At 45.6% G+C, this 13,933-nt stretch overlaps 1 protein-coding gene across 1 annotated transcript in view; it reads left to right on the forward strand.

The window, feature by feature from the left end:
- LOC141133221 (adhesion G protein-coupled receptor E3-like) overlaps window positions 1-13,933 on the forward strand; it is a 348,306-nt gene that overhangs the window by 297,267 nt on the left and 37,106 nt on the right. Inside the window, exon 15 of the mRNA XM_073622460.1 lies at window positions 9,798-9,962. Coding sequence (XP_073478561.1) covers window positions 9,798-9,962 — 165 coding nt within the window. The remainder of the gene's footprint in view (window positions 1-9,797; window positions 9,963-13,933) is intronic.

Below are 13,933 nucleotides of genomic sequence, written 5' to 3' on the forward strand. Positions count from 1 at the left end.
AGACCCCTGGGCGGACGCATCAGACACGTTGGTGGCTCCTTGGGGGCATTATCGGCTGATTTATGCCTTCCCCTCACTCAAACTTCTACCACATTTGCTGCGCAAAGTGGAGGCCAAGGGGATTCCAGTAATTCTGATTGCCCCAGATTGGCCACGGCGTCCTTGGTGCACCGACCTAGTACGACTGGTGGAGGATGTTCCTTGGCGGCTACCACTGCGAGAGGACCTTCTATCTCAAGGTCCGATACTTCATCCTGCTTTACCGTCACTGGTTTTAACGGCTTGGCTGTTGAAAACCAGGTGCTAAGGGACCGAGGTCTGTCAGACTCTGTAATTTCCACTATGCTGAGGGCACGGAAATCTTCTTCTCTGAAGATTTACCATCGTACGTGGAAGGCTTACATCTCCATGTGTGAGGAGATGGGGTGGAGTCTGAGCACTTATTCAGTTTCCAGGATCCTGCTGTTTTTGCAGCGAGGAGTGGATCAGAAACTTGCCTTAAGCACCATCAAGGGACAGATATCAGCCTTGGCTGTCTTTTTCCAACGTCCCTTGGCGACTCACTCATTGGTGGGTATTTTTGTGCAGGGGGTTCGACACGTAGTCCCTCCGGTTCGACCTCCACTACTTCCGTGGGATCTGAATCTGGTGCTATCGGCGCTCCAAAAACCGCCGCTTGAAAACATTAGGGAGATTCCCTTGTTGACTCTTTTTTAGAAAATAGTCTTCCTAGTGGCTATTACATCTGCCAGGAGGGTTTCTGAGTTGGTGGCCTTGTCATGCAAGTCTCCCTACCTGGTCATCCACAAGGATAAGGCAGTGCTATGTCTGCAGCCCTCTTTCCTTCCAAAGCTGATTTCGGCATTCCATCTAAATAAGGACATCATGTTACCATCCCTTTGTCCTAAGCCGACACACCCGAAAGAGGTTGCCTTACATTCCCTGGATGTGGTCCCGGCTCTACGGGTGTATCTGTCTGCTACGGCTCCCTTCCGGAAGTCAGACTCTCTGTTTGTTTCTGTGGCTGGTCCAAAAAAAGGTCTGGTGGTCTCGTCGTCCACCATTTCTAGGTGAATCAGACAGATCGTGGTTCAGACCTATGCCTTAAAGGGGTGGGTGCCCCCTTTTCCTGTCCACCAGGGCAATTGGAACCTCCTGGGCTTTCCGACATCAAGCGCCTGTCTCCCAGGTGTGTAAGGCGGCGACTTGGTCGTCCGTTCACATTTTCACTAAATTCTACAAGGTTGACGCAAGCGCATCTTTGGATGCTTGTTTTGGCCGCAAGGTATTGCAGGCGGCTGTGTAAGGTTGCAATTATGCCTTCTTAAGTTACAAGTTTTGTTGTAAATGCATCTTTTGTTGCATAAGTTGGCCGCAGGTTTTGATGGCGGCCGTTTAAGACGGCAACTCCTCTATTGAGGTGTTCCTTTTGTTGTGGGTGAAGTTATGTTTTGCTGTTTCCACCCCTTGTTTTTTTGACTCTGCTTGGTCAATAAACGAAAGAGAAAATGGGATTTTTGTACTCACCGTAAAATCCTTTTCTCTGAAGTTCATTGACGGACACAGCACCCACCCCTCCTATTTGTTTGTACTGCTTTTTGACGAACTGAGCTGCAGGAAGCAGGGTCAGGGGTTAAAGCCAGAGGGACCGTCCCCTGGGCAGTGCTGTGCAGTCTTGCTGTTTTTACATGTGTTACATGTTCTGACTAGTCCTCTCCTGAAGGTGGCGTGATAGCCCTAAGATCAAGAATTAAGGAGCTGTGTCCGTCAATGAACTTCAGAGAAAAGGATTTTACGGTGAGTACAAAAATCCAATTTTTTTTAAATATATACAGTATACACACACACACACACACACACACACACACTTTTTTCATTTATTTACATTTTTGTCTACTGGTAAGCATATAATCACAACAGAGCAGGGTTAAAGTCAAGTCAGCTGTTGAACTCTGATGCTAAAAAACATTTGTCTGCTATTTGTGAATTCAGGCTTAAAATGGCCTCCAGTAGTGTAAAACTTAAACCCACCAGTGTTTTTTTTTTTTACTACTACTTTTCCTTTATACTGGCTTTTTAAGACCACAACTACAATAATTTAGAGGTAGAATGATAGGCTTAGAGCAGTATAACACTTTTGGTAATTACATTTTATTTATGGAGGTCTACAGAATATACAGTATAGGACCAAACAAGAGCGATAAGTAAGGAGGAAAGAGGGATTTGGTTCCAAAAGAGGGATAGCCCCTACCAATGATTTACAGTTAAGAAGGTGACACTTGGGATGTTTTTCCAGCCACAAATTGAAGCGCATCTTATAAGCCAGATATCTCTAACCAGAGTATACTTGAAGTTTGACATACAAGCTAACTCCTTAAAGTGGCTGAAACCCTAGAAAAAAAATTGGTCCTGTTCTATGTTCCTGTTTGGTCCTGTTCCATGAATAACAGCACAATGCTTGTGCTGTATAATTTGTCCCCTTCTATCATCTAAAATACCTGGTTGATCCTGCCTGGTGCTGTCCTCCACTTTGTAAACTGACCATGTTTATCATGGCTGCCAAGCCCTGACACTGTGGTCAGTTTACGTGCCTCCATCATGTCTCTTCTCCGTCCTCTCTCCCCCTCCCTCCCTGCCTGTCAGCTAGTCTCTCCCGATCTGCTCCCACCCCTCCTCCCCCTGCTGCTAAAATGACTGTGTTTTATTATTAGAATCCTCTGTGTTCCATTAAGTTATGTGCCCAGTGTATGTTATATACAAAAAAATTTAGCTTTATACCTTATTTCACTCACATGACCACCTGCCACTCTCCTCCTCTCCTCCTCTCCTCCTCTCCTCCCCTCCTCCCAGCTGATGTCAGCAGGGAATTCTCAGTCCCTCCCATTGTAGTTATCAGACCAGGGGAGGAGAGCAGTGGGCAGTCACGTGAGCACCCAGGGGCACTTTGAGCAAAGGGATAAAGCTACATATTATATAGAACATACACCGGGGCACATGACTTAATGGAACATAAAGGATTCTATTAAGTAAACAAAGTGGCTTTACAACCACTTTAAAATGAATAAAGTGGTTGTAAAGGCTTAAAGGGGTCGTAAAGGCAGAAGGTTTTCTATCTTAATGCCTTCTATGCATTAAGGGAAAAAAACCTTCTGTGTGTAGCAGCCCCCCCCCCCCCAGCAACCTCAAATTACTTACCTGAGCCCCTTCTCTCTCCAGCGATGTCCACGAGTGTGTAAGCCGTCCTGGACTCTCCTTCTGATTGGCTAAGACACAGCAGTGGTGCCATTGCCTCCCGTGGCTGCCAATCAAAGTCATTCAGCCAATCAGGGGAGAGAGAGGGCGGGGCTGGGTCGGGGCTCCATGTCTGAATGGATACACAGAACTCTGACTCGGCTCGGGTGCCTCCATAGAGAGCTGCTGGCTGAGGGATTTTAGCACAAAGGTTGCACCGCTCCAAGTGAAAACTGAGATCTCCCCTTGCTGTGACAAAAAGCCGGGAGCCAGTCTTGGTCCAGAACCAAAATAGGAAGAAAAGTGGTGGCACCACCATAGAAAAATTATAGTTTATTGAAGTTGCATAAAAATCAGGAACATGATAAGCACACTCTACTCCTGTGGCTTCAGCAGATGAATTTCACACACCTGTGCTTAGTCATTGCAATGACTATGCTGGTGGTGCCACCACTTTTCTTCCTATTTTGTTGGGTGAGGGGGCACTCAATAGGAGGGAGGTGCCAGGAGCAGCAAAGAGGGACCCAAGAAGAGGAGGATCCGAAACTGTTCTGTGCAAAACTAACTGCACAGAGCAGATAAGTATAACATGTTTGTTATTTTTTTTAAAAAGAGACTTTACAATCACTTTAAGGCTCCTCCTGCTACTGTCAATCAAATCCTGTGAGGGGGCCGAGCCATGCTGTGCTAGTCAATAGATGCATGAGTGCCTGCATATGTGCCCCCATTGCAAAAAAGTTTGCTACGGGGCACTCGGAAGGCAGAAGAAGCGTAGAGCACCGGCGGGGGGCCCCAGAAAAGGAGGTAAGGGGCCGCTCTGTGCAAGGGGACAACGGCCTTCTCCCCACAACCCTAGCCTGTGGTTGTGAAGGTCTGTGGGCAGGGGACTTACTGCAATCTGGAAGCCCCCTTTAACAAGGGGGCCCCCAGATCCCCAAGTGAATGAGTATGGGGTGCATATTAATTACAAGTCCTTTGGCAGGTAAAACATCGCATATATATGTATTTCATCTGTGAATATATCTGTTTATCTGAAGTTTAGGTTTATGTTTACAGAGAGATTATGTTACTACTTGTTAATCATGTTTTTGAAAGGAAACATTTTCATTTTATATTACCCCATAATGATTAATCAGTTAGGCTCGGTTCACACTGCTGTGACCCCAAAATTGTGCAACTTCCTTGCTTGCAATTTCCTTGTGACTTTTGTGATTTAACATTGCAGTCTATGGCACTCAAGTTGCACCAAAGTCGCAAAAAAGTAGTGTAGGAACCTTTTTTTTCTGCTGTGACTTGAGTTGCATTGATTAAGACGGCACCCAGTGAAATAATAGGATTTTTTTAAACAGCTTACCTGTAAAATCCTTTTCTTGAGATTACATCAGGGGACACAGAGCTCTATTTATTACATCATGGGTTAGATGGCCACCTTTAGGCGTTGGACACTGGCAACCCTAATTGTAAGGAAAGTTCCTCCCTTATATAACCCCTCCCATATGGAGAGTACCTCAGTTTTGTAGCAAAGCAATAAGTATCCCGATGCATATATATTCATAAATCCCGAAGAGGGGCGGGGAGCTCTGTGTCCCACGATGTAATCTCAAGAAAAGGATTTTATAGGTAAGCTGTTTTAAAAAATCTTATTTTCTTGTTCATACATCACGGGACACAGAGCTCTATTCATTACATCATGGCACGTCCCAGAGCAATGCCCAAATTGAGGCGAGGGAGACACAGATCAGAAAAAAAGACCGCCATTGGGCGTGAGGACCTACACTGCTGCCTGCAGTACACTGCGTCCAAAAGCGGTATCCTCATGCCCTCTTACATCCACTTGATAAAATCTAGTGAATGTATGGACCTAAGACCAAGTTGCAGCCTTGCAGATCTGAGCCATGGAGGCCTGGTGATCCACTACCCATGAAGCACTTACTGCTCCAGTCAAGTGCGCCTTAACATGAAAAGGAGGAATCTTCTTTTCCAAACCATAGGCCTTAACAATAACTTGTCGAATCCACCTAGCTAAAGTGGACTTGGACGCTGCCCGGCCCTTTCTGGGACCGTCTGGCAGTACAAATAAAGAGTCAGTCTTCCGCATCTGAGCAGTCACATCCAGATACATTTTGACTGCTTTAAAAACATCCAGAGAGTGCCATAACATTTCCTCCGCAGACTGCGGATCAGGAAAAAAGGATGGTAGGACCACATCTTTGTTCAGGTGGAACCCAGATACCACCTTAGGTAAGAAAGCCATGCGAGGAGGCAACACCACCCTGTCCTTGTGAATAAGTGTGGGTCTTTACATAAGAAAGCCGCTAACTCTGATATCCTCCTGGCAGAGGATATGGCAACAAGAAAAAACAACTTCTTGGTCAAAAGACACAAAGAAGCATGACATAATGGTTCAAAAGGCTGTTTTTACAAAACAGACAGAACCAAATTCAAATCCCATGGACACACGGGCGGCCTGACTGGATTTAAACGCAGTGCCCCCTGAATAAAGGCCCGGACCAGGAAATGAGAAGCAAGCGGTTTATGAAAAAATACAGACAAGGCCGAGATCTGACCCTTGATAGTGCTCAAGGCCAGCTTCATCTCTACTCCTAATTGAAGAAAAGCAAGAATTCTATCAATAGCATACTTTCTAGGATGCCATCCTTTGGACTCACATCGGGAGACATATGCCTTCCAGATTCTATAATAGATGAGCCTGGAGGCCGGCTTCCTGGCATTAACCAGAGTGGTTAGGACTGGACCCAAGAGCCCATGTTTTTTTAGGACGTGGTTCTCAATAGCCAAACCATCAAATTCAGATTTTGGAAGGAAGGATGGAATATTGGCCCTTGCGAGAGCAGGTCTTGTCGCAGTGGGAGCACCCATGGCCTTCCGACTGCCATCCTCATGATCTCTGCATACCAGGACCTCCTGGGCTACTAGGATCACTGGCTTCCCTTCTGACTTGATCCTGCGAAGAAACAAAGCAAGAAGCGGAACTGGAGGGAACGCATAGGTCACAGAAAACTGATCTCACTGAACTATCAAGGCATCTGAACGTTGTTCTAGCGGGTCCTTTGTTCTTGATACAAAGCTGTCCAGTTTGTTGTTTGAACCTGGAGGCTAGTAGGTCTACATCCGGGGTACCCCATCTCTGGCATATTGCCTGAAATATGTTGGGGTGTAACGACCATTCTCCTGGGTCCAGCTGCTGGCGGCTTAAAAAGTCCGCTTTCCCATTTTCCACCCCTGGAATAAAGACTTCCAATAGATAAGGAACATGTTTCTATACCCAAGTGAGAACGTGATTCACCTCCCTCTGGGCACTCAGACTCCTGGTGCCCCCTTGGTGATTGATATAGGCCACTGCTGTGGCATTGTCGGACTGAACTCGGACAGGACAGCCTTGTAGCCTGTCTGTCCAGGTTTTCAGGGCCAGATGGATTTCCCGAAGTTCCAGAATGTTGATGGGTAAAGACCCTTCGGTTCTGGACAATTTGCCTTGGATTGAAGCTTCTTCCAGAACTGCTCCCCAACCTGAGAGGCTAGCATCTGTAGTTACGACTTTCCAAAAATTTGGAAAGTGTAGATTCTTGTCTAGTAACCACCAATTGAGGCTCTGGCACACTGATGGTAACAGGTGCATTGGAAGATCCAAGGCTTGAACTCTTTTGTTCCAGGCAGACACAATGCTGTTCTGCAAAGGCCTTGAGTGGAACTGGGCGTAAAGAACAGCCCCGAATGAGGCTACCATCTTCCCCAATAATCTAATACAGAGACGAATGGAAGGATTTTTCCTGGCCTTGACTAGTCTGACCAAATCCTTTATGGCTTTGGCTTTTGCTTTGGGCAAGCATACCCTGCTTTGAACTGTGTCTATGACCATGCCCAAATATTCCAGCATTCTTAGGGGCTGTAACAGTGATTTTTTTCCTGGTTGAGGACCCATCCTAGATACTCCAAGTATCTTACTGTGCTGAGCACATTGTGTTTCAAGCGTGCCATGGACTGTTCTATTAGTAGTAGATTATCTAGATAAGCTGTTACCGCTATGCCCCGATCCCTTAGTTTTGCCAGGAGAGCAGGAAAAATTGGCACATGTAGATATGTATCTTTGATGTCTATTGATGCCAGGAATTCTCCCCCCTGAAGGGTGGAGACCACTGAGCGGATAGACTCCATGCGGAACGAGTGAATGTTTAAGAACTGATTTAGGTCCTTTAGATCCAGAATGGGTCTGACATCTCCGTTTGGCTTCGGGACTGTAAAGAGGTTTGAATAAAACCCCACGCCTTGCTCCTCTGGAGCCACCTCTATGATCACTCCTTGAGACAACAGGCTATCCAAAGCCAGAAACAAGGGTCTACTTTTTTCTGGGTGCTTGGGAACACTTGACCAAAGAAGACAGGATGGTGGAAATTTCCGAAATTCTAGCTTGTACCTGAAAGATACAGTGGAGGTTACCTATTTGTCTTGAATCTCTTTCTGCCAAACACCCACAAAACACCAAAGCCTTCCCCCCACTCGGCCGAGTGGGGGCGCCCCTTCATAAGGAGGCTTTGGGATTCTACTTAGCAGATCTTTGACCCCAAGGCTTCTTTTGCCTATGGGCTTGGCCTTAGACCTTTCCTCTTGTACTGGACTGGAAGAGCTATTGCCACTGCCTAGAGGCCAAAGTACTCGGGGCTAGGGAAAGATAACGTTTAAAAGAAGGAGGTTTATCTTTCTTTTTAACCGGCAATAAGGTGGTCTTGCCACCGGAAATCTTCTGGATATATTTCTCCAGATCATCCTCAAACAAGCGTTCCCCATGAAACGGGAACCCAGCTAAATATCCTTTGCATGAGGCTTCAGCTGCCCAAAGTTTAAGCCAATTGGGACCTGCGCATGACAGAATCCATAATAGCATCTATTGCAAAACATAAGACCCTCGGAAGAGCTGCATACTTTTGAACTTGCTCAACAGGAAGAAAATTAACTACCTGCTTCACTTTCTCCTTCAAAAATTGGCACATACCAACTGCTGCAACCACAGGTTGGACCACAGCACCAGCCACGGCAAAAGAGGATTTAAGTAATGATTCCAGATTTTTGTCAGTTGGATCTTTAAACACCTGAACATTTATTCACACAAGAAATAGCCGCATCTATTGCTGGCACACTCCATTTCTTGGTGAATTTTTCCTCCATAGGGTAGAGCAGGGAGAATTTCCTAGGAGGAGAAAATGATTTATCCGGGTGAGCCCAACCATCATACAATAGTTTTTCCATTAATGAATGGATGGGAAAGGAAAAAACAGCCTGTGGAGACTTCCGAGATCCCAAGGATGAAACAGGGGACACAGCGGGGGCCGGGGGGCGGGGGGGAAGAGAAGATCGGGAGGCTACTCAGGACCCAAATACTGCGTGGGATCCCCTTTATTATTGAAGTGGCAGAGCCTGCAGCGGAGGAGCTGAGCGACTGACAGAGTGGCTTCACAGAGCTGTATTTCCTGGAAGCATGTAAGTAACACCAGATATGTCTCTTACTCCCTCTAGTGGCGGAAAACAGGTAAGACATGCAACAACTCAAAAGAAGTTAATCCTCAAGGTGTTTACCTAGGATTGCTTCACTTACCTTATCCCCGCCGCAGGATACCGCTGAGAACAGCCAGACCCAACCTTCACCATCACGGCGGGTAGTGTTGTGCCAACCTTCAGGGTTTTGTTCCAACTTACAGGAGCCTCTTACCTGGACCTGTAGAAGGCTCTGCCAGAAAACCTTGCACATTTTTATATATGTGCTCAAAAGTCCTGGATCCCAGAGCCCAGTCATCAGAGAGAGACATTACAGGCAAACCTTGTATCTTCTTCCACGAGGCCCGGGTACCATCCATCTTAGGCGATATAAATTGGCCCGAGGTATGGATCTGGTTGTGTAGCTCCTAGAACCCTTCAGGGACCATCAAACAGAACTTTCTTTTAAGCACATCTTGCATCGTGACCAAACACCTTAGACACTGGCAAAAAAACTGAGGTACTCTCCATATGGGAGGGGTTATATAGGGGAGGAACTCTCCTTACAATTAGGGTTGCCAGTGTCCAACACTTGAAGGTGGCTATCTAACCCATGATGTAATGAATAGAGCTCTGTGTCCCGTGATGTATGAACAAGTAAAATGGATTTTGGCTTGTCATGTGACTTATTGTGTCACAAGTCCCACGATAAGTCACAGCAATGTGAACCAGGGCTTAGTATATGAATCAGATTGGTTGATTTCTATCCAATACCTGCTTAAATCAGGTCCTCTCTATAGTAGCTTTGTACTTCAAAACCTAAGCCTTTAAAACTATTTACCACTTCCATCAAAAAATCCTAAATCAAAGTAGACAACGGGATGAAGACATACAGATCATTCCTATATGACCATTGCAACCGGTTGCTCTGTCTGACTCTTTTTTTTTATATGTGGTGGAAGGGAGGAGGCTAGCATAACTTTGCCCAGGCTCACAATTCCCAAAAAGACACATTTGGGAGGTATAGATGAGTGGCATTGCAGAGTTACTGAAATGTATACATCTTTCCATTGCAGCCAATAAGGCCCTTAAATGAGTTCATCTGTGTATTTTGGGACCCTGAAAAGAATAACTGGTCGAAAGAAGGATGTGAGACAGGACAATCTGACAGCACACACACCAACTGCACCTGTACCCATCTCTCCAGCTTTGCACTCCTCATGGCACCACATGAAATACAGGTGATTTCAACAATAACAATGTTGATTAAATTATTATAGTGTTGTATAACATTAACCACTTCAATACCAGGCACTTAGACACCTTCCCGCCCAGGCCAATTTTCAGCTTTCAGCGCTGTCGCAATTTGAATGACAATTGCGCGGTCATGTAACACTGTACCCAAACAAATTTTTTATCATTTTGTTCCCACAAATAGAGCTTTCTTTTGGTGGTATTTGATCATCTCTGCGGTTTTTATTTTTTGCGCAACAAATAAAAAAAGACCGAAAATTTTGAAAAAAAAAAGGTTTTCTTTTGTTTCTGTAAAAAATTTTTGTAAATAAGTAAGTACGTTTTCTTCTTCAATGATGGGCACTGATATGGCTGCACTGACAGGCACTGATACGGTGGCACTGATGGGCACCGATGAGGTGGCACCGATGAGGTGGCACCAATGAGGTGGCACTGACGGGCACTGATGATGGGCACTGATAGGCGGCACTGATGGGCACTGATAGGTGGCACTGATAGGCACTGATAGGTGGCACTGGTATGCGGCACTGATGGGCACTCATAGGTGGCACCGATGGGCACTCATAGGCAGCACTGTTGGGCACTCTTAGGTGGCATTGATGGGCACTCGTAGGTGGCATTGATGGGTAGTTATGGGTGGCACTGATAGTTGGCACAGATGGGCATGGATGGGCACTGATAGGTGGGCACTGACAGGTGGCACAGATGGACACTGATGGGTGGCACTGATGACACTGATTGCAGTGATGTCCCTAAGGGTGGCATTGCTGGACATCACTGCAACATAATGGTGCCAATCAGTGCACATTTGTGGGCACTGACTGGGCACACCGGGCACATGTGGATGGCCATGGGGTACATACCTGGCCATCCACATGTTGCCCCTTCCCTGGTGGTCCTAATGGCGATCCCTGGTGGTCCAGTGTGGTGATCTGAGGGGGGGCTGCGCTGATAAACAATCAGCACAGACCCCCCCTGCCAGGAGAGCCACTGATCGGCTCTCCTCTACTCGCGTCTGTCAGACGCGAGTGAGGAAGAGCCGATCAACGGCTCTTCCTATTGACATCGTGATCAGCTGTGATTGGACACGGCTGATCACATGGTAAAGAGCCTCCGCCGGAGGCTCTTTACCAAGATCGGTGTAGCGGTGTGTCAGACTGACACAACGATCCACCGATCGCCGCGATGCGCGCCCCCACAAGCGCGCGGCGGTATGTTATCCTGCTGGACGTCATATGATGCCCAGTCAGGATAACTGAACCACCGCCCGGCCGTCATCTGCTATTGGCCGGGCGGGAAGTGGTTAAACATAGGCAGAGATAGGATATCACAAATATGTTCATGATCCAATGTTCAGTGGTGTGGCCAAATGCTCAAAATTTTGAATCTGAATAGACAACTTTGGCCTGCAGATCTGAATTAACCAGCCCAGACTGCTGGTTGGAAGCTAAACAGTGGGGACCTTGAGTGGGGAGTGAACAAGTCTTGCTTTTTGACTGCTGGTGATTGCTGGGTTGCATTTTTAGGTTCTTTTTGGGGCTTTTCCTTGTAGCTTTTTAACACAAATAGGAAACATAAGGAGAATACAAAGACACTGAATTTCAAAAGAGCCAACTTCCCTAAACTACGAACCTTGCTAGAAAGCATAAATTGGGATAAAATCTTAGGAACAAAGAACATGGAGGAGAGATGGGTTTGCTTTAAGAGCATATTAAATAAGGGCATTAGCCAATGCATCCCATTGGGTAATAAATATAAAAGAGCGAAGAAAAGTCCTGGATGGCTTAACTCCAATGTAAAAATGCATATAAAAGCAAAGGAGAAGGCCTTCAAAAAATACATGGTTGAGGGATTATCATCAGCATTCAGACTTTATAAAGAATGCAACAAGAAATGTAAGGGTGCAATAAGTACGGCTAAGATAGAACATGAAAGACACATTGCAAAGGAGAGCAAAAAAAATCCCAATAAATTCTTTACGTATGTAAACAGTAAAAAAGTGAGGACAGATCATATTGGCCCCATAAAAAATAAGGAAAGACATCTGATTACAAAGGATGGGGAGATGGCGAAGGTATTGAATTTAATCTTCTCAGTCTTCACGAGGTAATCAGGGGGGGCTTCAGTAACCAAAACTGCAGTGTTTATCCTCAGGACACATCACAGGAAGCACCTCCATGGTTAACAGAGGACAGAATTAAAATTTAGACTTGAGAAACTCAACATCACCAGGACCAGATGGCTTGCACCCGAGGGTACTTAGGGAACTCAGTCAAGTAATTGCCAGACCATTCTTCCTAATTTTTACAGACAGTCTACTGAATGGAATGGTACCAGCTGATTGGAGAAAAGCCAATGTAGCACCAATATTTAAAAAGGGCCCAAAATACATCCCTGGGAATTACAAACCAGTTAGCCTAACATCAATAGTATGTAAACTCTTGGAGGGGATGATAAGGGACTATATACAAGATTTTAGTAATGAGAACGGTATCATTAGCACTAATCAGCATCAATTCATAAAGAATCGTTCTTGCCAAACCAATCTACTAACCTTCTGTGAGTTGCCAACTAGATAAGGGAAGGCCCGTAGACGTGGTGTATCAGGATTTTGCAAAAGCATTTGACGCAGTTCCCCATAAATGTTTACTGTACAAAATAAAGTCCGTTGGCATGGACCATAGGGTGAGTACATGGATTGAAAACTGGCTACAAGGGTGAGTTCAGAGGGTGGTGATAAATGGGGAGTACTTGGAATGGTCAGGGGTGGGTAATGGGGTCCCCCAGGGTTCTGTGCTGGGACCAATCCTATTTAATTTGTTCATAAACGACCTGGAGGATGGGGTAAACCGTTCAATCACTGTATTTGCAGACGATACTAAGCTAAGCGGGGCAATAACTTCTCCGCAGGATGTGGAAACCTTGCAAAAAGATCTGAACAAATTAATGGGGTGGGCAACTACATGGCAAATGAGGTTCAATGTAGAAAAATGTAAAATAATGCATTTGGGTGGCAAAAATATGAATGCAATCTATACACTGGGGGGAGAACCTCTTGGGGAATCTAGGATGGAAAAGAACCTGGGGGTCCTAGTAGATGATAGGCTCAGCAATGGCATGCAATGCCAAGCTGCTGCTAACAAAGCAAACAGAATATTGGCATGCATTAAAAAGGGGATCAACTCCAGAGATAAAACGATAATTCTCCCGCTCTACAAGAGTCTGGTCCGGCTGCACCTAGAGTATGCTGTCCAATTCTGGGCACCAGTCCTCAGGAAGGATGTACTGGAAATGGAGCGAGTACAAAGAAGGTCAACAAAGTTAATAAAGGGTTTGGAGGATATTAGTTATGAGGAAAGGTTGCGAGCACTGAACTTATTCTCTCTGGAGAAGAGACGCTTGAGAGGGTATATAATTTCAATATACAAATACCGTACTGGTGACCCCACAATAGGAATAAAACTTTTTCGCAGAAGAGAGTTTAACAAGACTCGTGGCCACTCATTAAAATTAGAAGAAAAGAGGTTTAACCTTAAACTATGTAGAGGGTTCTTTACTGTAAGAGCGGCAAGGATGTTTAATTCCCTTCCACAGGCGGTGGTCTCAGTGGGGGGCATTGATAGTTTCAAGAAACTATTAGATAAGCACCTGAATGACTGCAACATACTGACATATACTGACATATAATCACACACATAGGTTGGACTTGATGGACTTATGTCTTTTTTCAACCTCACCTACTATGTGACTATGTAACGCCTAGCTGCGAATTAGGACAACACCTTGTAGGCTTGTGACCAAGGGTAAAGTTATTCCATTATCACCTCACAAACCAATTGTAAACGCGGTGACGCAACTCAACAGGGAAGGAGTGGTTTTTAAACACTAATGCCCCGTACACACGGTCGGATTTTCCGACGGAAAATGTGTGATAGGACCTTGTTGTCGGAAATTCCGA

Source organism: Aquarana catesbeiana, linkage group LG03 (assembly GCF_042186555.1).
Source record: "Aquarana catesbeiana isolate 2022-GZ linkage group LG03, ASM4218655v1, whole genome shotgun sequence".
Taxonomy (NCBI): Eukaryota; Metazoa; Chordata; class Amphibia; order Anura; family Ranidae; genus Aquarana; species Aquarana catesbeiana.